Source organism: Engraulis encrasicolus, chromosome 9 (genome assembly GCF_034702125.1).
Source record: "Engraulis encrasicolus isolate BLACKSEA-1 chromosome 9, IST_EnEncr_1.0, whole genome shotgun sequence".
NCBI lineage: Eukaryota > Metazoa > Chordata > Actinopteri > Clupeiformes > Engraulidae > Engraulis > Engraulis encrasicolus.
In genome coordinates this window covers 23,371,567-23,397,664 of record NC_085865.1, presented here as the reverse complement: position 1 = coordinate 23,397,664, position 26,098 = coordinate 23,371,567, and the positions used below count along the sequence as shown (strand labels likewise).

Sequence of the window (26,098 nt, the reverse complement as noted above, 5' to 3'; positions counted from 1 at the left end):
CCACAGAGTGAGCTTGTCGCAGCCATGATGCAGTTAATTTTGGTTTATGCCCTGTTTTGAAGCACGGTCTGCGCGATGTCATTCCACGCTCAAACTGCCTTCAATACAAAGAGTAAACTAGACGTGTCGGTTGTTTTTTAGCATCACAGACTCGACGACAATGAAAATGAAACATTAAATCTTTATATCACGTGCATGTTTGATCGCACTGGCAGCCACAGTGGTAGTTTGGAACAAAGAAGTGGCTCATTTGTCGAGGACGAAGCGGAATGTCTCCTCGACCTCGGAACCACTGTTCAACTGTCCAAATAACTTCAGCGTCGTAACTTGCAAGCGCATGTGTTGTCTTTGGTTCGTGTAAATAAATCAAACAACAAAGCACGGGCAACTTATTTAATGAAGAGCTCACAGTCCGTAGACCGACGAAGGTTAGAACAAGGAAGTAGCGCTTGTTCTCGACTCGAGGACAGAGCAGGCTGGTCGAGAGGACCGTTCGCGCCGTCGCTCCCTGCTTCGAGACACAATTTTGGGGAGGTGCCCCAGAGTACCTGCGTGATGGGGGGGGCTTCACTCCGTTAACTGCGCGGCTCACTGCATCACGACGCAGGGACGCTGGACTGGAGGCATAAACCACCCTTTACCTGTGGAGGGGGCAGCCCCCCGGCTCCCTCGGGGCAGTCCGGCAGCATGGTGAGCTTCCTGGGCGTGCTGCACTGGCAGCCAGGGGAGGGGTGGAGCTCCGTCCAGTACGGCCGCTCCAGCCACTCGATCAGCACCGGGTTGACCATCGGCATCTCCCACTCCGTGGTGATGTTGTTGCAGGGGAACTCCCTAGGGAGAGAGGGCGTCCAGTGGTCAAGAACTAAAACGATGGCCACTACTGTTATATATCAATTTTAACAGCCCCACTAAATCGCATGCATTACATTACATTACATTACATTACATTAAGTCACATTACACTTAGCTGACACATTTACCCAAAGCAACTTACAGTTATTTTCATACAGTGTGTTATTTATAGTCCCTGGAGGAATGTGGGGATAGGTGCCTTGTAGAGGATGACATTTTTCAGGAATTCCCGCGGGATGGGAGTCAAAATTTTAAAGATGAATGGGAGCGGGCAGGAGCGGGAATAAAGATGAATGGGAGCGGGCAGGAGCGGGAATACAAATGAAAGGGAGCGGGAATGCTCGCTGATTTTTTCATTAAAAAAAGCCTAGGTTTTTTTTACGAAACGGGAGTGGGATTGATTCTGAGTGGGAGTGGGCAGTATTGGGAAACATTATTTACAGGGGTTGACAGGATGGGATTTGTTTCTTTTACTCCAGATGGGACGGAATGGGATGGGAGTGAAAATCCACTCCTGTGTCATGCTCTAGTGCCTTGCTCAAGGGCGCTTCAGCCATGGGGTGAGATAGGGAGTGGAAGGGTGGGATTTGAACCTGCAACCCTCTGATCCAGCGTACACACACACACGCACGCACGCACGCACGCACGCACGCACGCACACACACACACACACACACACACACACACAAACACATACTCACTTCAGTGGCTCTTCTGTCATGCAGCGCGTTCCAAAACCCGGCCTGTTCAGCAGCACGTCTGCAAAGTATCTCATGGTGGGATCCTGGGGCTGCTCATTGCTATCAAATGTAAAAAATAAACCGAAAATCATTTTACAATTCATACCTGATCACTCGAGAGAAATAATTTGATTGTCCTGATTTCAGTTGTGCCGACAATTACTCTCAGGGCACAGAGGATATGCCCTCCATAGAGCAGAGGACAAAAATAAACCCAAAAAATATTGACGTTCACAGGTATGGGCTAAGATATACCATGAAAACATTTTTGTACCATCACATGCATAGAGACAAGTTGTGACATAGGTAAAACATGAAACGGCAGAGCAGTCGCAGTGAAGTTGTTAAGAAATCATTGAAAGTCAACTGATAGGTGATTGCAGCCCGGGGGTTGCATGTTGGCATTGTTTAAAGGCTACTACAGTATGAAGAGGAGTGTCAAAGGTTACCTGAAGAAGGTAAACTGCCGTCCATACATCCAGGGTGTGAGGGTCAGAGTAGGGTACTCTCCAAATGGGGGAACGACGAGGGTGAACATCAGAGCCACGAACACAAAGCTGGCAGGAAGAACAATCTGAAGGAGGAGAGGAGATCCACTCCAGATTAGCCACAGTATGAATAGTAACACTTCGAAATAACTACTGTAGGAATAATAGAAATATAATAGAAATATAGGCAGGTAACATGTAAGCTTTGGCATAGGGCATACACTAACAGAAAAAGGTCAAACAAGGTTATGTAGAGGGCACTGCAGGTCAAACAAGGTTATGCAGAGGGCACTGCAGGGTACAGCTAGAATACAGAAGGTTATGCAGAGGGCACTGCAGGGTACAGCTAAAATACAGAACAGTTGAGCAACTAATAGATCATCTTAGACCGATACCAGACATCATGTAGGAAGTTCCCTAAACACCGTTTGGTACCAGCAGATGTCTGGGCCTGAATAACCACAATACATCCTGACCACACTTCCAGATCATATTTCGCAAAACTGTCAAGTGAGGTTAGGTGACCTCAAGATAGGGCTGAAGGACAGGTTAAAGAGAACCAATCATAAACAAGGGGACACTTAGGAATAACCAATTAGAAGTAGGGGGACACTTTCCTTAAAACCAGGTTGCAGACAATCGGAGAGCCAGAATGCGCCTTCTCCAAATACTGTCTTCTATTGTATTTGATTTGGGTAACTCAGTAAACTCTTGAACATTTGACCAAACTCTGTCTCTGCGTCAAATGTTCAAGAGTTTACTGAGTTACCCAAATCAAATACAATACAAGACATCCACCTTGCCGAACACCTACATTCTTACACTACCCCTAAGAAGCTTTCTAACCACTTGATTAATATATATATATTTTAAATATATTTTTTGGGCTTTTTGCCTTTATTTTCAATAGGACAGTGGAGGAGAGACAGGAAGCGAGTGGGGAGACAGATGGGGGAGGGTCCCCAAATGACCCGGGCCGGAATCGAACCCGGGTCACCGGCGTAGTAACCCAGTTACTTTATGATCAATGTATTAATAAACGTGAATAAAGGATTTATAATGGTTTATAGGGGTACCGGTAGTTAGTCTGAAGTGTTACCGAATAGTGAATACCCCCCGTGCCCCCCAGCCTGGCTCTTGCTACCATAGAGAAGTCAAGCCAGTCATATTTCCCTCCAATAGATTCAGTTCTCAGAGCCTGGATCGATGGGCATCTATCAGTGTTTGCTTTTCATTGGACTCTTTGATGTTTGGTCAGTTGCAAACATCCCTCAGAACATATCATAAATCTCAGACAGAGATGTATACACGTAGATGTACATATACAGTATATGGATCTACATACAGTATGTCTTTAGTGTAGATCAGGGGTATTCAATTATATTTCAACGAGGGCCATTTTTTCAAATTTATCCCAGTAAAGGGGCTGAACTATACATATGTATTATGGTTACCGTCTGTCATTGAAAAAAATATGGGAGACTTCATTGAAGTGGAGGGTCTGGGCGTCCTCCCCCAGAAAATGTTGCATTTCTTAGATGTAATTTCCTGCATTTTAACGTCCCGTGTCCCGTTTCAGCATGATAACGGAGCCCATACTTTTATCTCTAAATTCCAAAAAACGATTCCGTATTTGAAGGGGCTTGTGGGGGGCCAGAACCTTGCTGTCCAAGGGCCACATCTGGCCCAAGGGCCGCCATATGAATAGCCCTGGTGTAGATCTATATAGTACAGTATGTGTCTGTGGTGGTGCATGCGTGCGTACCTGAGCGAGGAAGTCTTTGGTGGAGCGCATGGAGTGATGGTAGCGCTTGATGATCAGGGCGACAAACTGCTTCATGATGAGAGGGAGCCCCTTCACCTGCCGCGAGCCGCGGCCATCATTCGCCTCCAACATGCGTCCGCCACCTCCACCTCCCTGCCCATTGGTCTGCACCTCCTTACTGTCCTCTGCTGACCACATGGAAAGAGAGAAGCGTCAGTCAAATAAAAAAGACATTTTGCTCATGTGAGTTGATAGACTAGGTAAGAGCATTACTCTGCAATCTACGGCTGCTTCAAGGTGTGAAATAGGATGCCAGCAATAAGCCGTCTTGGTCTACCAGAGCAGCAGTGCCCTGATGTTGACTCTGTTTAAACTAGGCTGCAAAAAGCTTTCTCACAATTCAAAGTGGTGCATATACGCACTAAAACCTAACAGCAAAGCTGACACAATGGTGTGGCATGGATGTGTGATATAGACAATATATTAAATTATATATTAAATTATATTATATCAAATTAAATGTTCACTGCTATCTTGCAAAATTGTACATTTTCCTTGACAATGATTTTCACTGACAATGTCCATAATAGCAGGAAGGAATAGTGTGTAGAAATTAGACGGTGTATTTTTGACTGTGTATGCATGTGTGAGATGCAGGCAAACAGAACAAATAGTATCTTAGAAAGGGATGCACACAGACTACACTGCCCATAGCAAGTAAGCAGCCAAATTGGCGGGAGGATGTTATGGAGGCTTGCAGGAAGAGCTTCTGGTATCCGAGCTGAACTACTAAAAGAACCATCACCTGCTCCCTCAACATTCACAGCCACTTTGTTGCTTGGTAACACACTGGTAGGGTTTCTTGGAAACCTCAAACTTTCATCTGAGGAGTGCACAATGAGGGGATGGAGGGAGAGAGAGAGAGAGAGAGAGAGAGAGAGAGAGAGAGAGAGAGAGAGAGAGAGAGAGAGAGAGAGAGAGAGAGAGAGAGAGAGAGAGAAAGACAGAGAGACAGAGAGACAGAGAGACAGAGAGAGAGAGAGCCACATGGTTGGAGATGGAGACAGGGAGAGGGACAAAGAGACAGAGAGAGGGGGCGGTGCAATCACAGGGTTACATCAATTGGAAAAAAACAGAGGTAGAGCTATGGGGATAGACAGAATGTAGATCCACTGACAGTCTATCAGACACATGCACAGATTATTGACACATCAACAGTCACAAAACCACACCACACCAAATCCCTATTGACACGAAGCCAGACGATACAGTCTGCAAAATGCTGTGTGACAGAGCATATTGACAAATACCTGGTGCCTTGTCCTGCTGGGCTGCTTGGCCATCTGCAGTGACCTTCATGAATATCTATCCAAAACAAAAACAACAACAAAAAGATTGGTAATAAATATTATTATTGTCATTGCATCAATAGCATAGCCTAGAAATCTAGACGCCCCTAGTGGCAGCAAATTGAATTTGCTCCCTGTGGGGGTTTAGCTCCCTAGGCTATCAATTGCATCAAACCTGCCAGAAAACTGCAAATGTACCCGTGGGGTTACAGTGTTAACTGTTCAATATTTTACATGCCTTTTCTTTAGTAGCTTAGTAGCTTGTAGTCCTAGCCTATTTATCATCGATCTCTTTGAGACTTGGTCTGACCAAGAGCATAACAATGAATGTTTCCCAAACGGCATGGTTAACCCGCCTCTCTGGGATTGCTACTGGTTGACTGGTTTCAGAGAAAGCGGGTGGAGTTCCTGATTTTTTGGGAAATCAGAAACGATATTTACATGGCTCTTAACCTGACTAGAATCAACACCGGAGGTGTTGCGCCACTAGGAGGGTGTGGCCTGGCTATTGCAGTCCTGCTTCTCACCTCCTCCAGGGAGGTGTCTGAGACCCCAAAGCTGCTGAGGCCCATGTCTGTGAGGGACTCCTCCAGCTCTCTGAACAGGCTGGCGTAGGCACGGTTCTTGAAGCCGCGGTGGGGCAGCAGGTAGGTCAGCTCCTGGCCGATCTCCTCGATCAGCCGCGCCTCGGGGACGTGGTGGTGGACCAGAGCCGTAATGGCCTCCACATCACCTGTGGTGGTGGGCAGCACACAGATGGATGTGATGCAAAATGAACAGGAATGACATAAATCATCCTCTCTCTGCTGTCTCGCTCTCTCTCTCTCTTGCTGTGTCTTTCTGTTGCTGCCCCCCCCGATCTCTCTCTCTGTGTGGTGCACTAGATCAGTGGTTCCCAACCTTTTTCTTAAGGGACCCATGTTTTTACTATTGTAAGCTTTGGTGACCCAACCACGCCAGCGCCCGCACGAGAAGGAGTCTCAAGATGCCCTCTGTTTCCTGCGAAAACTAATTTTAGTTATTTTATTCCTCAATTCGTCTTTGGTCAAATATAGAATACATGTTTAATGTAGCACTTACAATTTGTTGCTTCTATGCATTTATTAGTTAAATGCTTTGTCATTTATTCAACATGGGCTATATATATTTAAAATGAAACCCTTTAAAATCAAGAGGGCTCCGCGACCCCCTGTGGATCTTTGGCGACCCATAAGGTGGGTCCCGACCCATAGGTTGGGAACCACTGCACTAGATGGTCTCCACATCCCTTATGGCAGCAGCGCACACATGGATATAACACATAGAAATTTGAAAAAATGTCTCTGTCTCTTGCTCTCTGTCTCTCTCATTCAGGAATGTAGTGGTGTACCAGCACAGTGATGGCCTCTACATCCCCTGTGGTAACACGCACATGCATGCATGTGTGATCCAAATGTATCAAGACAGACTGGGCTGCCGTTTCAACACACCTGCATCTTCCTCCACGCAGGTGCGTGGAAACTTCAGTCCCTTTGTGAACCAACATTTAAAATAAACTAAAAAAAAGTATGCTGAGTGCTCCGGTCATCCCTGGGCCTAGTCACTGAGAAGTAGCCCAGTCTGTCTGGATTCTGCTGTCCTTGACTTTGAGGACGACAAAGGCTGAAGCGCAGACATCCTTCCTCTGATACAAATGTATATTCATGATGAAAAACATTCTCTGTCACTCTCTCACCTCCTCTCTCTCTCTCTACCACACACACACAGATGGCACATTATGCAAACACACACACAAAAGGAAATACAGCTACACTATAACCAATGGAATGTTACATAGTAACAGAATGTGTTTCCAACAAGTATAGTGTAGACTATATGATACAATTTCCAAATATTCTCTAAAAATACATTTTGTGAAAATCTTAACATTTGGATACATCAGGGCAGCCTTTTCACTTCCGTACAAGATTAGATATATTAACCACAATTCAGCAGCAATAAATAATCATTTAGTTACTGTAAATATAATTATTTTCCTCATAAAGGCAATGGAAGTAGTTGGCTAACCTGCTGTTCCAAATACTGACATTACAACAGAATGGAGAAACTTGGAATTTCATGACAGAAACGAGAGGGGGTAAGGAAAGAGGAATTGCCAAAGAGATTAAAGGATATTTTAAAGTCTTTGTCTCGCATGTACGCACTGTACATTGCAGTATCACATATTATCTTGTTTCAGGACGGTCAGCAGGATTTCTGTTGATGTTTCTTACGTCCAAATTCAAAAGGCAGCCTCGAGAGAAGTGTCCGCATTGTTATTACACACCACCACAACCATGACGATCTTCAACAGGAAGAGCTGCGGTCAATGTGATCAGACATGTAAACACATCCCCACATGACCGTTTATTGCAAGTGTATCCGTCACAACATATACTGTAATAGCTACATGTCCAGTGAGTAATTCCTTTGGACATGTACGTAATACATACGTATTTCATTAGATTGTGAAAGCAATATCTTTAGTATACTTTGAGCTGTAGGTTAGTCAATGTATTACACTTGGAGCCTCCTTTGTTTTGGCAGCTCAGCAGAGAGGAGGCCAGAGCGTCCACCATAGATACCGTATGAACATTAGATGCCGTGTTGTGTTCAGCCCTTTTTGGCATGGCCCAACCCTGACCACACGTCACCTTGATGGATCGGTATCCTATGATTACCATCGATACTGCACCATTTCTGTAAATAAGCTCATTTTACACTACTCCTTGAGTCAAATGATTGAGTATTACCTTTCTTCTGTTCTTTCAGCTCCTTTCTGAGTCTGGTGATGCTACTTCTCCTTACAAGCTAGCAATTATCATTGAATCCTATGAGTCCAGCTAGCTGCTAGCTGAACCCTTAAGATTCAATGATATAGTAGCTTGGAAGTAAGATCTGCATTGCCAGATTCAGAGAACGACTGGAAGAACAGGGGAAAGTAAAAGTAAATCATTAATCTCAAGGGGAGGTGTAAAATGAGATTATTTCTAGAAATGGAACAGTATCGCTTAAAGAATTATGAATATTGGAATAATGTGTACATCACCTTATCAGCAATTGATGGAGGCATCAAACATGGAATAAACATGAAATAAACATGGCGGCGATCTGATTCGTTCTAGACCAATACAAAGTAGTGGTCAACAGAGCATCTAGTGTTCTCATATCTATGACCGGCTGCCAGGACAAAGAGGGCTACCGCTTCCCACTGTACCTTCCATCTGTCTACGGCAAACACCAGGCTCAGCTAGGTCGCCCTCTTTAGACTTGGCGCAGAGGGAGCACTTACAGGTGCACTTCTGCTCACAGTGACACTGGTCCTGGGAAACACACACAAGAAGACAACACAGACACATGCGCGCATGCGCGCACGCAAGAACGCAAGCACACACACACGCACGCACGCACACACGCACACACACACACACACGTGTACATGCGCAAGCATGTAAACACACGCACACACACGCACACACATACAAACACAACACAGTGAGAGGATGACCTTTAACGTTGTGACTGAAGGTGTTGGTCATGCAGATCTTCAAGGGCATCAGAAGAAACAATGTGAAACATAATATACGTTTGACTGTGATTGCAGACTTTCTCGTTAAACTACTTGATAGGCATACAGAAAAACAGTACATGCATGAAAACATTCTCTTACACACATGAAAACATAATCTTTCTCCTCTGCACTCTCTCACATTCATTGATTCACTATACCTGATCTTTGTCATATTCTCTCTCTCTCTGGCCCACGCACGCAATCAAGCACACACACATGCACGCACGAATCCATGCAAACACATGCATGCCTACTCACGCACATGCACGTGTTCATCCATATACACACACCCATGTGCGCGCACACACACACACACACACACACACACACACACACACACACACACACACACACACACACACACACACACACACACACACACACACACACACACACACACACACACACACACACACACACACACACACACACACCTCCACCCTCCTCACCTTTTTCTTGACGAGCGGAGGTCCGTCCTTCATGCGGCGTACGAGTGTGAGGTAGAAGCCGGCGCTGAAGCGCTTCTTGAGGAAGAGGGGCGACCCGCAGCAGTGCAGCCGGCCGAGAGAGATGATGGCCACGCGGTCACTCAGCAGGTCCGCCTCGTCCATGTGGTGCGTGGACAAGATCACCGTACGACCTATACAGGGTATAATGACACAATAGGATCATATGGACTGTGTTGTGTGTGTGTTGTGTGTGTGTGTGTGTGTGTGTGTGTGTGTGTGTGTGTGTGTGTGTGTGTGTGTGTGTGTGTGTGTGTGTGTGTGTGTGTGTGTGTGTGTGTGTGTGTGTGTGTGTGTGTGTGTGTGTGTGTGTGTGTGTGTGTTTTTTTACTGGCCTCCCCAATAAGACCATTAAACAGCTTCAACTTGTACAAAATGCAGCAGCAAGGGTTCTTACAAAGACAAGGAAGTTCGACCACATTATTCCAATTTTAAGATCGCTGCATTGGCTCCCAGTAAGCTACAAAATTGATTTTAAGGCAATGCTACTTGTGTTTAAATCATTAAATGGAATGGGACCCACATATCTACTGGATATGTTTCAGCTGTATGCACCAACCAGGTCACTAAGGTCAACGGAGAAGAATTTGCTGGTGATTCCAAAAGTCAAAACAAAGTGTGACTCAAGACAAAGCTGTTCTCAGATGCTTTCCCCTAGCTTAAATTACATATCATTCTTTTTATTATTATTATTTTTTTTATACTTATGTTTATTTACTTTGTTTTATTTTATTCTATTATTATTTTTACCTTATGTTTTATCTTAATGTTTTAAATGTTTTTTGACTCTAACTAATTTCCTTCTTTCTTCCCTGTTTCCTTTCATTTACATTTGTTAACTTTGTGAAGCACATTGAGTTGCACCTGTGTATGAAATACGCTATATAAATAAACTTGCCTTGCCTTGCCTTGTGTGTGTGTGTGTGTGTGTAGCAGTGCTGAGAGCAGCTCAGCCTTGTCCATGTGGTACAAGCTACAGATTTAATATGGTCATATACTGTACTAGTATATAAGGTACTTTATAGGGCTGTGTGTGTGTGTGTGTGTGTGTGTGTGTGTGTGTGTGTGTGTGTGTGTGTGTGTGTGTGTGTGTGTGTGTGTGTGTGTGTGTGTGTGCGTGTGCGTGTGCGTGTGCGCGCGCCTGCGTACGTGCATGCATGCGTAGGCAGGTGTGTGTTCGTTTCAGTGTGTGTAGCAGTACAGGCGTCTCTGCGTGTGCATGTATGTGTGTGCATGCGTCAATACAATTTACAATCCTCTAATCCCAAAGCCATGTCCCTATCTACTAGGCCACAGCTGCCCCAAGACGTAAAACAGATGTAAAAATATCCTTTTACTGCTGGCAGCACATATTAAAATTGATGTTATATGCTTTATAATGCAGCAAAAAAGTCCAACCGCTCCACAAGGCAGTGGCTGCTGTTCCCTGCTGTATCCAGCAGGTGGAGCATGGAATCTACCAAAAGATTCAGGGGTGTCCAACTCATTTCGGATAAGAGGCCACCTACAATCAATTTGATTCCTATCAGAATCGTATTGCTAGTCAATCTTGAAGTGCATGTCAGCGGGTAAATCAGGAGCATTGAGAGACTTATTATTATTTGTTAGTCTCTACAAGTCTGGGGTCATATTTAACCATCTGTCATGTTTGTCATCCATGCTCTTCTGCCTGTTTTAACCATCTGTGGTCTACCTTCTCGGTACTTGAGCAGCAGATCCCAGATGGAGCGTCTAGAGTAGGGGTCCACTCCCGACGTCGGCTCGTCCAGAATCACTACCTTGGCACCGCCCACAAACGCCATGGCAACAGACAGCTTCCTCTGCATCCCACCTGAAAAAAAGGAAAGGTTGCAGTCATCATCACCACACGAATACTTTTTGTGTTTGAGTTTTTCTTTTTTTAGTTTTGAGTTCATTTTGTGGCGCATATACTGTATGTAAACCACATATAGCCTACTTTATGCTTGCAGTGACAAGTGCCATGCTTTCAACATCTTTGTTTTTTTAGGCCTTTTTTGTCTTTATTTTTGAGAGGAAAATGGAGGAGAGACAGGAAATGAGTGGGGAGTGAGAGTCAGGGAAGGATCGGCAAATGACCCTGGCCGGAATCGAACCCGGGTCGCAGGTGTAGCAACCCAGGGCCCTACCGTTAGGTCCGGGCAGGACCCATGCTTTCAATCTCATTGTACATACAGTATGTACAATAATTCCCATTATCTTGACAATAAAAAGCCATTCTAATCCATTCCATTCAATTAGTGGAGGTGTCACCAGTGGGAATCCTTGGAACAGATGACACAATATTTGGACACTTGTGTCATAACTCTGATGCAGATACCAGCTTACAGGATCTACTTGCAGTGAATCATCATCAAGTGGACGCAAAGCTTAGCCAAGATCTTCCAAAGTGATGTAATAGCAATCCTTACAAAGCTATTAGGCATATGAGCAAGCAAGCATGTTATCAATCTAAGGGCCTCTTTATTATATGTAGAGAGAGTGTTTGTGTGTGTGTGTGTGTGTGTGTGTGTGTGTGTGTGTGTGTGTGTGTGTGTGTGTGTGTGTGTGTGTGTGTGTGTGTGTGTGTGTGTGTGTGTGTGTGCGTGAGAGAGAGAGAGTCTTTGTTATAGTGTGTGTGTGTGTGTGTGTGTGTGTGTGTGTGTGTGTGTGTGTGTGTGTGTGTGTGTGTGTGTGTGTGTGTGTGTGTGTGTGTGTGTGTGTGTGCATGTGTGTGTGTATGCATGTGTGTGTGTGTGTGTGTGTGTGCGCGCACGTGCGTATTCACCTGAGAGGTTCTGAGCCTCCTCGTCCCTCTTGTGCGGCATGCCCAGGTCTTCCAGCATGTTCTCCATCTCCTCCTGGGCCTCGGGCACCGGCCGACCCTTCAGGAGGGAGTAGAACAGGATATGCTCCGCCACCGTCATACTACAGAGAGAGAGAGAGAGAGAGAGAGAGAGAGAGAGCGAAAGAGAGCGAAAGAGAGCGAGAGAGAGAGAGAGAAAGAGATGACCATTAATGCATGGACTATGTACACTATCCCAAAAAGTGGCCTAGCTGGCTGGGGGAAACACATGGAACCCATTCAACTGAGACTGAGAGGGAGAGGGAGAGGGAGAGGCAGAGAGAGAGAGAGAGAGAAGCAGAGAGACACAGAGAGAGAGAGAAGCAGAGAGACAGAGAGAGAGAGAGAGAGAGAGAGAGAGAGAGAGAGAGAGAGAGAGAGAGAGAGAGAGAGAGAGAGAGAGAGAGAGAGAGACAGAGAGACAGAGAGAGAGAGAGAGGAGGAGGAGGATGAAAAAGGGGCAACAGAGGGAGGGAACCCACCTGTTGAAGAGGATGATGAGAGTTATAATGTGCTTTAAAGTTTCAAAAAGTCCAGTCGTTTACATCTTAACTACTTTGGAACCCTTGAAAATTAAGAGAGAAAAAAGAAACAGACTAACTGTTGTAGGAAGAAAGTAATAAAGAAGAGGTATGAAGGTAGGCTAAAGGGCAGGGTAGCATTTTGACACAGAAGAAGGAGTGGAGGAAGGGAAGGGTACCCACTTGTTGAAGAGGATGTTGTGCTGGGGGCACATGCCCAGGGAGCGGCGGATAGTGTCCATGTCCGTGCGGATGTCCTTCCCATAAATTAACGCCGTCCCAGAGGTCGGAGGGAACAGTCCAGTGAGGATGGACCTGCCATTGGGAATTACACAAGTTACAGTTATCTTGACTTGCACTCTGTGAGTGTTGCTTCATCCACATATGTCAGGTGTGACGTACAGTTTGTTAGTTGCAGTTTTAGCTTCATGTAAGGAATACCTTTCTTAAAAAATAAGGGTAACACTTTATTTTAGGGATACATCTATTAGCACTAATACATACAATGTTCCTGTATAAGTAACTTGTAAGGCATGTACAAAGCAAAATCAAACATTTGTTAGGCATGTATTCGCAAATGTCTTGTTCATGCAATAAGGGATTTATTACCAATTTAACCTTAGTAAGGACCTACTAGGCCTTAGCGTTTGCTTAGTACATGCCTTACAAGTTATTTATGCAGGCATTAACATTGTATGTATTAGTGCTAATAGATGTATCCCTAAAATAAAGTGTTACCAAAATAAGGTCAATGATTCATCAGCTTGTAACAGGGCATTTCTGAATTCCCTTTGTCACCATGGAGGAGAGGAGTGACTCCCAGTAGCTCTTTTTTAAATATTCTAAGGGACTATAATGCCTTTATTTTGTAGGACACTGTGAGATGTTGACAGGTAGGGTAGTGAATGGATGAAGATGGGGAGGATCGGAAAAAGACCCCTGGCTGGAATCGAACCCGGGACCCTGCCATACAGTACAGTACAGTACAGTACAGTACAGCCAAAGCCTACTCTGAATAGTTCTATGAGATACAAATGTGTTTCCAAACCTGAAGGTTGACTACTGAAGGTTGTCACTTTTCTAGTTACTATGCTTAGCTGTCTGCATTAGTCGCCATGATCTCCCTTTTGCACATTTGAAATGGGTTGTAGAATGATCATAACATATTTCTAAATGACACAAAAATAAATATTAAATAAAATTCCCTCATTTCTATCCAAGCCCCTCTTATTAGAAATCATTTGACTCGCTCAGTTCACGCGGTATGTCTGATGAGAATAATTTTAAAACTTGTTGTGTCCCCAGCCGCACAGCAATCTATCTGACAGGCGACACAGGGCTACTTAAAACAGAGTGAAAGCAAAATGGGTTGAAATGCCTGAAGGTATCTACAGGCACGTGTAGTAGAAAGGTCAAATGCTCAATAATTATTTATGTATATTCAAATATTTGAATGCACTGTATGTCATAAATTACAAGCTTTTGTGCGCTCGTGCACTCACAATGCCATTCAGGAGAGTTAAGTATGTATACTTATTTGCACTGCTATAGCAGAAATAATGCCATTGTTTAGTTTGTACATATGGGTAAAGGTGTGAGTGTATTGTACAATATGTGTACAATGTACAATGTACAGACATTGTACAATGTCTGTGTGTGTGTGTGTGTGTGTGTGTGTGTGTGTGTGTGTGTGTGTGTGTGTGTGTGTGTGTGTGTGTGTGTGTGTGTGCGCGTGCGTATGCTTGTGTGTGTCTATATGATCGCCTCACATGGTGGTGGTTTTGCCGGCTCCGTTGTGGCCCAGGAAGGCGGTGATCTGGCCCTCGTAGAAGCTGATGGTGAGGCCGTCCACCGCTGGCCTGGAGCTGCCACTGAAGATCTTCACCAGGTTCTGCACACACACCCCCACCTCCAGACCCAGGGGCTCGTCCTCAAACTGGGACTTCCCTGGACAATGGCAGAGGAAAGAGATCATAGATGGACAAAATCCTTGCTTTGAAAATGCTGTACTACCATTGTACTGCACTACAACGACATTGCTCAGTCTTTACAGTAGTAATACATACAACTTTGTCATTAGCATTCTGGAAACCGCAAATTGGGAAGGCCTGTTCTTAATACGGGTTCATTAGAGTAGTAACAATCCAACACAAGGAAAGCAAACGACAGAAGGAAAATAAAGAAAACTGAAAGAAAAAGAAATTAAAGATGGTGTGGGACATGCTGACAGACAAAGCATAAATGAGGAGATAAACACATTAAGCCTTGCATGCACGCACATTAGCACTCATACATGCATGCACACACACATACAGTACATGCACGTGCGTGCCCACTCCCTCATCGACGCTTATGCATGCACATGCATGCATGGCACACACAAAGACACATGCCAGGCCCAACATGTGACAGAGCCAAGTTCCTCAATGCTGTTAGCCGTTTGAAGTAATATTATTCATGGTATACACGTACATACATACACACTCCATCGCCCTGCATTTGAGGCCTAGTGGGGGCTGCTTTGCTCCCTCCCTTTACAACATGCGAGATCTATGCTTCAACTTTGACAAAGGCCAGAACCGCACACGCATATACAGCCAGATAAACACATGTATTTAAGCTTATGCTATGCACGCATGCATCTGGCAGCATAATTCAACTTCATACTTGACCCAGATACGTCACTGGCTGAACCAGATAAGTGTGCATGCATGCACGCATACACACACCACAGACACAGACACAGACACAGACACAGACACACACACACACACAGACACACACACAGACACACACACACAGGTTCAGCCCCAAAAAATGATTAACAAGTCATGCACAATAATATATACTGAGATGTAATCAACCGCAATCTCTCCTTAATCTTTTGTGAACGTGACCTATAATTGGCCATTATTGTATGACAGCATCTAGGGCGCTCAGTGCCAAACAATTACACCTCTTGCCATAAATAGGTTACTTCCTTTTCGATACTGCATATCTGTGTTTCATTCTCCTTTGTGTCAACTTGCACAGTGCACACAACACATATCCACTTTCCTGCGCTTGATGATTTTTTTCGACATTGTGACCTTCTCATAATTCACACCCTTTCTAAGAAGTAGAGTTTGTTTTCCACATCTGGGTTCAGGCCAGTGGGGTAGGGATGGGATAGAAAACGTAATTGAGTATCTTTTTATTTGCTCCTATCTGATAACTCCATTTTCTCCCTCCCCATTCCTGAAAAGTTCTCCATCTGAGTTAAGGTCAGTGTGATGGGGTAACGAGTGTATAGTATCTTTTTTTCTGCTCCTATCTGAGAGCTCAATTCACATCCCTTTCCACCTCCTCGTCTGATTCTTATGAGAGGAATACATTGTAATGTGGAGGCTGATGACCTTCTCTCTCTCTCTCCACACATTCCATTCAATTTCCACTGAGGCAAACGGATTATTCCGGCTTCAACCTCCACAAAGCCAACACAGAGAGGAAGAGAGAGAGAGAGAGAGAGAGAGAGAGAGAGAGAGAGAGAGAGAGAGAGAGAGCGAGAGTGAGAGCGAGAGAGAGAGAGAGAGAGAGAGAGAGAGAGAGAGAGAAAGGGATGGATGTGATGGGCTACCAAGGACAGGAGCTGGGAACTATCAGACATATAGAGAGGAGAGTAGAGGAGAGGAGAGGAGAGGAGAGGAGAGGAGAAGAGAGGAGAGGAGAAAAGAGGAGAGGAGAGACAAGGAGAGGAGAGGAGAGGAGAGGAGAGGAGAGGAGAGGAGAGGAGAGGAGAGGAGAGGAGAGGAGAGGAGAAATAGAGAGAGGAGAGGAGATGAAAGGAGAGGAGAGGAGAAATAGAGAGAGGAGCGGAGAGGAGAGGAGAGGAGAGGAGATGAAAGGAGAGGAGAGGAGAAATAGAGAGAGGAGCGGAGAGGAGAGGAGAGGACCTGGGATCTATCAGAGCAATAGAAGGATGAGAGGGAGGAAAGGAGTAGAGGAGGAGAGGTATAGCAGTGACAGCCATGGCTGAGTAGTGTGAGATCAGTGGAAAGGAATGCAGTTTGCTGGAGGTGGAACGAGCACCTCGGTTTTACATTAACCAGCATTCTTTAGCAACATTAGCAGTGCACGCGCGCACACACACACACACACACACACACACACACACACACACACACACACACACACACACACACACACACACACACACACACACACACACACTCACACTCACACTCACACACACACACACACACACACACACACACAGGGAAATACACACAAACAAACCCACACACACACATACACACATGCATGCACGTACACACACACACAGTAAGCACTTTTACAATTGTGCACAAATGTCACACCAGCCAGACCTCCAGTGCTACAGTTGAATGCAAACACACACTCAAGGGCATGGTGTGTGTGTGTGCGTGCATGCGTGTGTGTGTGTGTGTGTGTGCGTGCATGCGTGTGTGTGTGTGTGTGTGTGTGTGTGTGTGTGTGTGTGTGTGTGTGTGTGTGTGTGTGTGTGTGTGTGTGTGTGTGTGTGTGTGTGTAAACACAGGACAAGAATAGCCCTTCATCAAATGTATTCTGGAAAGAAAGAACGAAAAAAAAGAGGGAAAGCCTCAGTGTAACAGTACTCGTGGGAATGAAGGTCTTTACAGCCTTTTGTTTCAGACGTGACCTGAAGCTAGGTAACAACGTAGCGGTGAGTCAACCCCTGTCTCCTGAACAACAACCCCTCTCAGGTCTCACAGTTAACACCAATTAATATGCCAGTCAAGCCGGGCCATGTCTTTTCACATATGAAGCCACACGGGCAAAGAGACCCATAACCTCCCATAACCCAGAACCTCTCCATAACAAGGATCAGTACAAGAATCTATCATCATCCTATTAAAATCATTTCATTTTATTTAGCCCAAGTGTCGAGTACAAAAGAGCAAGAAAAATGAACGGATATGAGTATCATTGTATCACTACTGTATCATTATTAGCTGTGTTTTACTCCCTTCCTCTTTGGCCCTTTGTTCTTGACACTTGATACTTGACATTTTAACTTTGTGACCTTTCAATCTATATAGTTTCATTACACAGACAACTGCATAATGACAATAACTATCTTAAAGTCTCGAATTCCACTCGCGTAATTGTTACGTAATTCTCAATACACACAACATTATTGTATATAACATACAGTGTATTATACATGCAATACACAACACGATAAATCTAAAATTAAATAAATAAATACAAAAATGAATAAACATAAAATAAAATGAACAAATAAAAATTTGTAGAAAATGTGCCATAGTTACAGTTTGGTGTTGCACTTTTGTCAGCCATGTTTGTGTACAGCCTTACCGATCTGATCCTCTGTCATGTTGTGATAGGCCTCATCCTCCACCTCCTCATCGTCCTCCTCCTGCTGTTTCTCCCGCTCCTTCCCCAGCTTCTCCCGGATGTCCTGGTGCTTGCAGGGGCTTCGTTTCTCCCCGCCGGCAGCCACCGGAGGCTCTGGGGTGGGTGGCGGAGGCTGTATCTGTGGCTGTTTCTCCGGCAGTTGTGGTTCTGGATGACCGTTCATGCATGGCTTCTCTTCTTTCTTTTCCTCCTTACCCTTCACAACTGCCAAAAATCACATTGAGAACATACTTGTTTGTGATAAAGGATTGGATAACTACTTGATACCAAAGGATCATATTTATTACTATATACAGTGTAACTGTTAATGCTAATTATTGTGATTAATATTAATATTGAACATTTATATTATTAACATTAACATATACTATTAACATTAATATAAATATATAGTATTTCCAACAGGATGTCTTGGTTTAATTATACTGGCCTCCTCACATACAGTACATACTGTACTTACTGTGTCTTCATTGTACTCACCTGGTGGGGAAACATCGGACCCTTTCCAGTAGGATGGCTGGACAAAGAAATAAAACGGCCGCCGAATCCCATATTGCCCTGGTGGTAGAATCAAAAAACAACAATCAGAACAAAATTATTATTATTATTATTATTATTGTAATTATCATTACATCAGTTGATTTGGATGAATCTTTGTTGAGTTGTTGGAAATGACAAAAGGAACAAGTGATTCAATTTTGGTGGTGACCTGGATCGCGATCTGGATCCAGGATTTTTTTTAAAAGATTCTTCACAAAAAGAACTCCACAAAAAGAAGAAGGCAGAAAGACTTGGGGGAAAAAATAGGGTGTAACATAATCAAATGTTCTATCAAACAGCTTCTTAAGTAGAGGTCTCTGGGTGAATTTCTATATATTATTATGAATATAAATATAAATATTATTATTATTATTTATCATTATTATTGACCACCATCTACGGTACAACACTGGGTCAAATTTAAATTTAGAAAAAAGAGCATAGACTATTTGAGGCAACAATAAGTTCCAATTAGGGACAATGCTACTTCCTACTTCAGTTCCTTCCTGCTTAGTGTTGCTTTAATTATCATTTAAGGCAGTTTAGTGACCTGACTTCAACCGATGCGGAAACGTAGACACTTGCGCACGTGAGAAAGGTCAATTAGGGTGTGTGTGTGTGTGTGTGTGTGTGTGTGTGTGTGTGTGTGTGTGTGTGTGTGTGTGTGTGTGTGTGTGTGTGTGTGTGTGTGTGTGTGTGTGTGTGTGTGTGTGTGTGTGTGTGTGTGTGTGTGTGTGTGTACAGGCTTATGGGGATCCTCGTTTGACTCCTGAATGCCCTAATGAATCCCCTACTGACAACAGTGCTCACTACTCGCCAGGAATGGTGCCACCTTATCCAGCTATTTCAGGGCCAGGTAACAGGTGCACAGTGCTCGCTCGCTGCTTAGAGTGGTGTGGAGGAGCAGAGCCCAGATGAAGCAACATGAGTCCCCATAGGTCCACTGTATGAGGCGGATGGCCCATAACTTCAGAAATACAGCATAAGATGCCAATGTCACGGCTAGGTAATGATAAGACATAGGGGCTGCTCGCTGCTTACTGTACAGTGATATGAAGGAGCACTGCAGGGGTGAAGCGACTATATTAGTGACGGTACGTCTATGGCTTTAGAAATATAAAACTGGATTTGGAATCGTTTGAGTATCTGTCATTGAAAATGACAACTCACTAGAACAGTCCCATTGATTTCACTTGTGCACATGTGACACAACCGATGTGTCCTGGTGCAAAAGATTGAGGGTGAATACTTTGATGATTACGGTCACATTGCAGCAAATGCTGTGAAATGTCAGAATTGACCTGGGTACTGATGTGACACGATTAGAGTTATAAATAAACCTTTTCACCGTGACTCTTCTTTTCACAGTACTTTAAAGAGAGTTGTACATGCCACAGTGATGGTATGCTGGTTGTCTGATTGTGAATAACAGTTGTGAATGAATGCTTTGCTGACTACAGTCCCATTACAGTATATGCTGTATTTTTAAGGCCCTCTGGTATAGTATTACAGCAAACTGGCAGGGCGAGCTTAAATCTGTAAATGAATCTATTCAGAATGGCATGGGTGGATGCTGGTGTTTTTTTGTGTTTTCTTAGAGACTGGCCCACAATTTAGAGGAGCCCACACACTTATTTTGTTCCCGGTCCAGTCCTGACCTCCACTTGGTTGGTGGTGTGACAAGTTTAGAGCGGCTAATAAAGCCTGGCTGGTTCACCTGGGAAGACGTTGTCCAGGTACCAGGCCAGCACGGCGTAGAGCACGGTGTCCACGGCCAGCATGACGATGGAGGTGCGGAAGGAGAACTCGTCGCCCTCCAGGGGGCTGGTCTGGATGTTGTCCCACTGCAGCCCCAGCCCCTGCTCCTCGTAACGGGACAGGTACTCCGTCCCGAAGCCAAACGCCACCTGAGACAGCAGACTCTGGAGAGGGGGAGGAAGGCAGACAGGAGAGAGGGAGGAAGGGGAGGGAGGGGGTGGGAGAGGAAGAGAGAAGTAGGGCAGAGGGTGAGAGAGGGAGAGAGAGGGAGAGAGAGAGAGAGAAGCAGCGAGAGAGGGAGAGAAGCAGCGAGAGAGGGAGAGAGGGAAGGAGGGGTGGGAGAGGAAGGGAAAAGCAGAGATGGGGAGGGAGGGAGAGGGAGAAAGAGGGAGAGAGAAGGAGACAAGCGGGGACAGGAAGAGACACAGAAGCAGAGATGGAGAGGGAGGGAGAGGGAGGGAGAGAAGGAGTGAGAAGAGATGGAGAGGGAGGGGGATGGGGGAGGGGAGAGGGAGAGAAGGAGAGATGGAGAGAGAGGGGAGGGCAGGGAGGGAGTGGGGGAGGGGAAGAGACGGAGGTGGAAGAGATGGAGAGTGAGTCAGACCAAGAAAGAAAGAAAGAAAGAAAAGAACAAAAGAAAAGAAAAGAAACAGCACACACGTGAATGGAAACTTACTAAATATCCAACCAATTTGAAAGCAATCAAGATGATGATTGAAATAATAATTCAATCATTCCTCAGCTTTGTTCGCACCTTCCTTTGCACTCGGCAGCCAAAGCGCCGGCCATTGTGTAATGTGACAGCTCTACACTTGCGTTGACTGCACAAACAAACACACACCGTAATCCCCATCGCCTGGGGGCAAGCTGAGTCTTAGTCAGCCATTCACTAGCATTCACACACATCTCAGGTGATTACACAGGGCTCCCTTTCAACCTGTCTGTCAGGTGCACTGTAAATCTCTCCTGTCACTAGGGTGTTTTTTTCTGATGTTTGGCAGGAGAATCTGATCTAGAGCGGATTGTTTGCTTTTCTAAATAAAGAAATGATAATGAATAAACACGTGAGTAAATAAATGTATGTACTAATGTGAACTTTTTCAATATCTTTGTATGAGGTAGGTAACTTGGTATGACAGTTGGCACATTGTTGGTAACGCCTACATACTTTCACCTCATACTAGGAGAGTGAAAAAGTTCACATTATGTTTTTTTATTTAATTCCCAGGTGTGCTTAAATCCCATTGGAATAACACAAGCTCAAATACCCTGATGGGTCCAGATGGGCAGAAATCTGACTGGCAAACTGCCACTGCAAGTTGAGTTTCACATCAGCCCCTAGCACAGTGAATTAGTGTTTTTTTCACCCGGCACACTGGCAGCGGCAGGTCACTACTAAGCATCAACAGGTGCCTAGTGACTAGCGATTAGCTTTGTTCCCCTTTATCAATAATTGTTTGTATATTGTTTGTATATGAGTATTGGGCAATCTTTAGTTCGATCGAGAGATTATTCCACTGCCAACCTAATAGGGTGATCCCAGAAGGCAACCTACTTGCTTGGGTTGAACATGCAGTACGAACATGAGCTGAAAGCACCCACCAAAACTATCTCATGCCAAGAGACAATTCTATTCACAACAACTTTGACTGAAAATTATTCACTGCTACCTGTGTAGTTTAAGACCTTTACCAACCATTGCATTACATTACAGTTGCATTAGATTACACGTACGGTAGCTGACCCTTTTACCCAAAGTGAGTCACAGTTATTTACAGCAAATTGGTTACAGTCCTTAAATGTTTGTGGGGTTCAGTGTTTTGCTCAAGAGCACTTCAACCATGCATGGAGGACTAGGGAGGAGAGGTGAGGCTGGGATTTGAACCCGGGCAACCCTCTGATCTTGGGACCACCACCTCCCCAAACATGAGGCCGCTGCTTCCCAATATCATCTACTGTGTCCACTTACGAACATGAGCTTCATGTCCTTGGTGATGCGGTCCTGCCAGGCGAAGCAGAGGATGTGGGGCAGGTAGAGGCTGAAGTAGATGATGCCGCTGCAGGCCGCCGCCAGGTTGGCCTTGCTGAAGAACACGCTCATCAGGAAACACTGCATGATGGTCGCCGTGGTGAAGGCCATCAGGAACAGGAAGAGGATCAGCGGGTCACTGTAGTTCAGCACGTTGCCACCCTGCGAGGGAGATGGAGAGGGAGGGAGGGGGGGAGAGAGAGAGAGAGAGAGAGAGAGAGAGAGAGAGAGAGAGAGAGAGAGAGAGAGAGAGAGAGAGAGAGAGAGAGAGAGAGAGAGGTGAAAATTCAAAAAAATAAAGCTGTCCAAAAGTTCTAAAAACTGACTATTTTTTGGCAGTAACCCACTAGGGGTCACTGCAGGTTATCACTTCAATAGGAGCAATATACTGCAAAACGTCCATGAATGCTGTAGTAAGTGTGCAAGTGGTCTTTGGAATGAGTGGCACTGGGTGGCATCTATCTATCTATATTAAGATTCATCAAAAAAAATTACCATAATAATCATCATAGCAATAGCAGTGAGCAGGGCAGTGTTTGCGGACATGGTGAGGAAGCTACCATATCATTTCTATCATTAGCTTTATAAAACCTCAACCAAAGATAGTCAACTAGGTTTCCTATACTGGTTTACAATATTAAGCTCCATGAAACGTCTCCAGTGAAAGCGTTGGTCTTCCTCACCATAGTAATAGCAGTGAGCAGGGCGGTGCTTGCAGACGTGATGAAGAAGCTGTCAATCTACCATATCATTAGATTTATAAAACACGATTGTCAACTAGGTTCCTGGACTGGTCCACCATATTACAGTAAGCTTCATGAAACGTCTCCAGTGAAAGCGGTGGTCTTCCTCACCATAGTGATAGCAGTGAGCAGGGCGGTGCTCATGGACATGATGAAGAAGCTGTCTATGAACCAGGTGGCCCAGATGACGCCGTTGGTGACGCCCATGGCCTTCAGTGTCTCCTTCAACCGCAGCTCCTTCTCCAGCACGATGCTCTTCACGATCATGGAGGCCGAGTAGACCCAGGCCAGCACCATGAAGATGGGGAAGCAGCGGTTCAGGGTCAACATGAAGCTGCAGGAGGAGAGGAGAGGAGAGGAGAGAGGAGGAGAGGAGAGTAGAGGAGAGGAGAGGAGAGGAGAGAGGAGGAGAGGAGAGTAGAGGAGAGGAGAGGAGAGGAGAGGAGAGGAGAGGAGAGGAAAGGAGAGGAGAGGGGAGGGGAGGAGTAGGAGAGGGAGAGGAGAGGACAAGAGAGGAGAGGTAGAGAGGAGAGGAGAGGAGAATAGAGGAGAGAAGAGGAGAGGAGAGGAGAGGAGAGGAGAATAGAGAGGAGATGAGAGAGGAGAGGAGAGGACAGGAGAATAGAGAAGAGGAGAAGAGAAGAGAAGAGAAGAGAAGAGAAGAGAAGAGAAGAGAAGAGAAGAGAAGAGAAGAGAAGAGAAGAGAAGAGAAGAGAAGAGAGAGGAGAGGAAAGGAGAGGAGAGGAGAGGAGAGGATAGGAGAGGGGAAGGGAGGAGAGGAGAGAATAGGAGTGGAGAGGAGAGGAGAGGAGAGGAGAGGAGAGGAGAGGAGAGGGAGAGGAGATAAAATACAAAAAAGAAACACAAAAGATAGAAAACTAATGTGAAGCAATCTAAGATGCCAATTTAAATTATTTAAAATTAATCTGTTCACAAACACTGATATTTAAATTCTAACACTTAGAATGAATGTTATTCTCACAGGTCGTCCACGTAGCAGGGGTAGGGCATCTGCTGCAGGTACACCCCTAGAGGCCACTCCTTCCCTGTGTGGGTCTTGATGACCGCGTGCTCCACCATGTCCTGGAGGTAGGCGAAGCCACCCCACACATACCGCAGGTCTTCCATGGCATCAGCTCTCGGACCCGGGTCCCAGTATCTTGGGAGCAAACAGTGAAATAATTACACAAATTATGGGGGTGGTGAGGGAGGGAGACTGCTGAATCATTTATTTTTTTAAATAAAAAGTGGAAGAATACAAATGAACATAGCTCAGTGTTTCATTTTCAGTCCAAGGACTATTTGGAACCAGTGTCTTAAACTCACCTATTGACAAACAATACTGAACCTTATAATTAACCCATAAACCTGAGCACCTGCAAAAAATGCTTGTTGAATTCCTAAGCCCTTTTTGGGAAAAGGTGCCCTCCGTCTACAAAAACCTACATATCTCAGCCTCCGAAGCACATAAAAACATGAAATAATTGCATATAAAAGCTAGGACCCTGATCTTGCATTAGAGAACATTCAGCTGTAACAGACCCACATTTTTATTTAAAAAAAACAAAAATCTCAAGAGCCTGAATGCAGTGGCCATGCAGCTTATACACAGCATCAGTGTTAATTTCGTCAACCATGACTATGACTAAAAGTTATCGTCAATGCCCCTTTTTGATTTTCGTCATTTAGACTCAGACTAAGACTAAATTGGGAAGGCAATGACTAAAATATGACTAAGACTAAAATTGATTTTCGTCATTGTGACTAAGACTAAGACTAAAATTTAAAAAAGCTGACGAAATTAGCCCTGTTGTAAAATAAAATGGAGAAAAAGAGAACCAGTGTGTGAAGAAGGTTTATTCTGTACAGTGTGATATATGTTAAAAAGAGAAGCAATGTGCGGAGAAGGTTTATGCTGTACAGTCAATGATATACTGTATGTCAAAAAGAGAAGCAGTGTGGAGAAGTTCTATTATGTAAAGTGTTGACTAAAATGACAAAAAATTGACTAAGACTAAAATTGATTTTCGTCATTTAGACTAAGACTTACACTAAATTGGGAAGGCAATGACTTAAATATGACGAAGACTAAAATTGATTTTCGTCATTGTGACTAAGACTAAGACTAAAATTTAAAAAGCTGACAAAATTAACACTGCACAGCATCAGGTTTAAATGGGTTAAGTACTGTGTAATCCCATCCCATCCACCCACCTGTCCTTGATCTTGTTGGTGCGCTCCACCACGTCTATGTCCATGCGGATCTGGAACTTGACGTGTGGGGGGACAGTGGTGGTCCAGGGGTAGATGTCCTGGAAGACCAGGCCGGCCCACAGCTTCCCCTCGTCCAGCAGGTCCAGAGCCAGGTAGGTCAGCTCGTCATCAGTGGTGAGGGGCTTGAACTTGTCCAGCTCCAGACACTACATCATGGAGAGTGGGGAAAAGGGGAAAAGACGAAAACAGTGGGGATATCTGTGATAAGCCACAGTAAAATGCCAGACAGACAAACAGACAGACAGACAGACAGACAGACAGACAGACAGACAGACAGAGAGACAGACAGAGAGACAGACATGCTCACACGCACAAGCACGTAAGCATGCACACACACAACACTAGCATCCCTGTGAGGACGTTTTATGATAAGATAGATTGGAAATCAACTTGATGAGAAATCTTCCACTATATGTCTGCATGTTTTTTGACTGCATGTATTTTTAAGTTCAAAACAGCGCAAGAGAGTACGCAATTAAGTAGGTGTGTGAGTGCACACGCCTGTCTATTTGTGTGGGTGTATGCCTTTTTTTCACACCATGTGCTTTGCTAGCAAATGCGTTGCTAGCAATGGACGGACAAACAATGTCAATGCCAAAGTTCCTGGTCCCCGTGGCCCATTCCCTGTGACACCTCAATGGGGGCCTCAGATGGAGAGGCAGCCATGTCCAATCGAGCACCCAG

The 26,098-nt window shown here is 44.8% G+C and overlaps 1 protein-coding gene across 1 annotated transcript in view; it reads right to left on the bottom strand.

Moving 5' to 3' along the window:
* Nucleotides 1-26,098, bottom strand: part of LOC134455615 (retinal-specific phospholipid-transporting ATPase ABCA4-like) — a 103,374-nt gene that overhangs the window by 30,020 nt on the left and 47,256 nt on the right. Inside the window, exons 13-30 of the mRNA XM_063206790.1 lie at nucleotides 25,355-25,560; nucleotides 24,123-24,299; nucleotides 23,252-23,474; nucleotides 22,338-22,559; nucleotides 20,328-20,532; nucleotides 18,513-18,628; nucleotides 14,422-14,588; nucleotides 12,836-12,967; nucleotides 12,075-12,214; nucleotides 10,983-11,120; nucleotides 9,233-9,423; nucleotides 8,430-8,535; nucleotides 5,722-5,927; nucleotides 5,156-5,210; nucleotides 3,846-4,033; nucleotides 2,042-2,166; nucleotides 1,554-1,652; nucleotides 642-831 (exon numbers count right to left, since the gene is read on the bottom strand). Coding sequence (XP_063062860.1) covers nucleotides 642-831; nucleotides 1,554-1,652; nucleotides 2,042-2,166; nucleotides 3,846-4,033; nucleotides 5,156-5,210; nucleotides 5,722-5,927; nucleotides 8,430-8,535; nucleotides 9,233-9,423; nucleotides 10,983-11,120; nucleotides 12,075-12,214; nucleotides 12,836-12,967; nucleotides 14,422-14,588; nucleotides 18,513-18,628; nucleotides 20,328-20,532; nucleotides 22,338-22,559; nucleotides 23,252-23,474; nucleotides 24,123-24,299; nucleotides 25,355-25,560 — 2,886 coding nt within the window. The remainder of the gene's footprint in view (nucleotides 1-641; nucleotides 832-1,553; nucleotides 1,653-2,041; nucleotides 2,167-3,845; nucleotides 4,034-5,155; nucleotides 5,211-5,721; nucleotides 5,928-8,429; nucleotides 8,536-9,232; nucleotides 9,424-10,982; nucleotides 11,121-12,074; nucleotides 12,215-12,835; nucleotides 12,968-14,421; nucleotides 14,589-18,512; nucleotides 18,629-20,327; nucleotides 20,533-22,337; nucleotides 22,560-23,251; nucleotides 23,475-24,122; nucleotides 24,300-25,354; nucleotides 25,561-26,098) is intronic.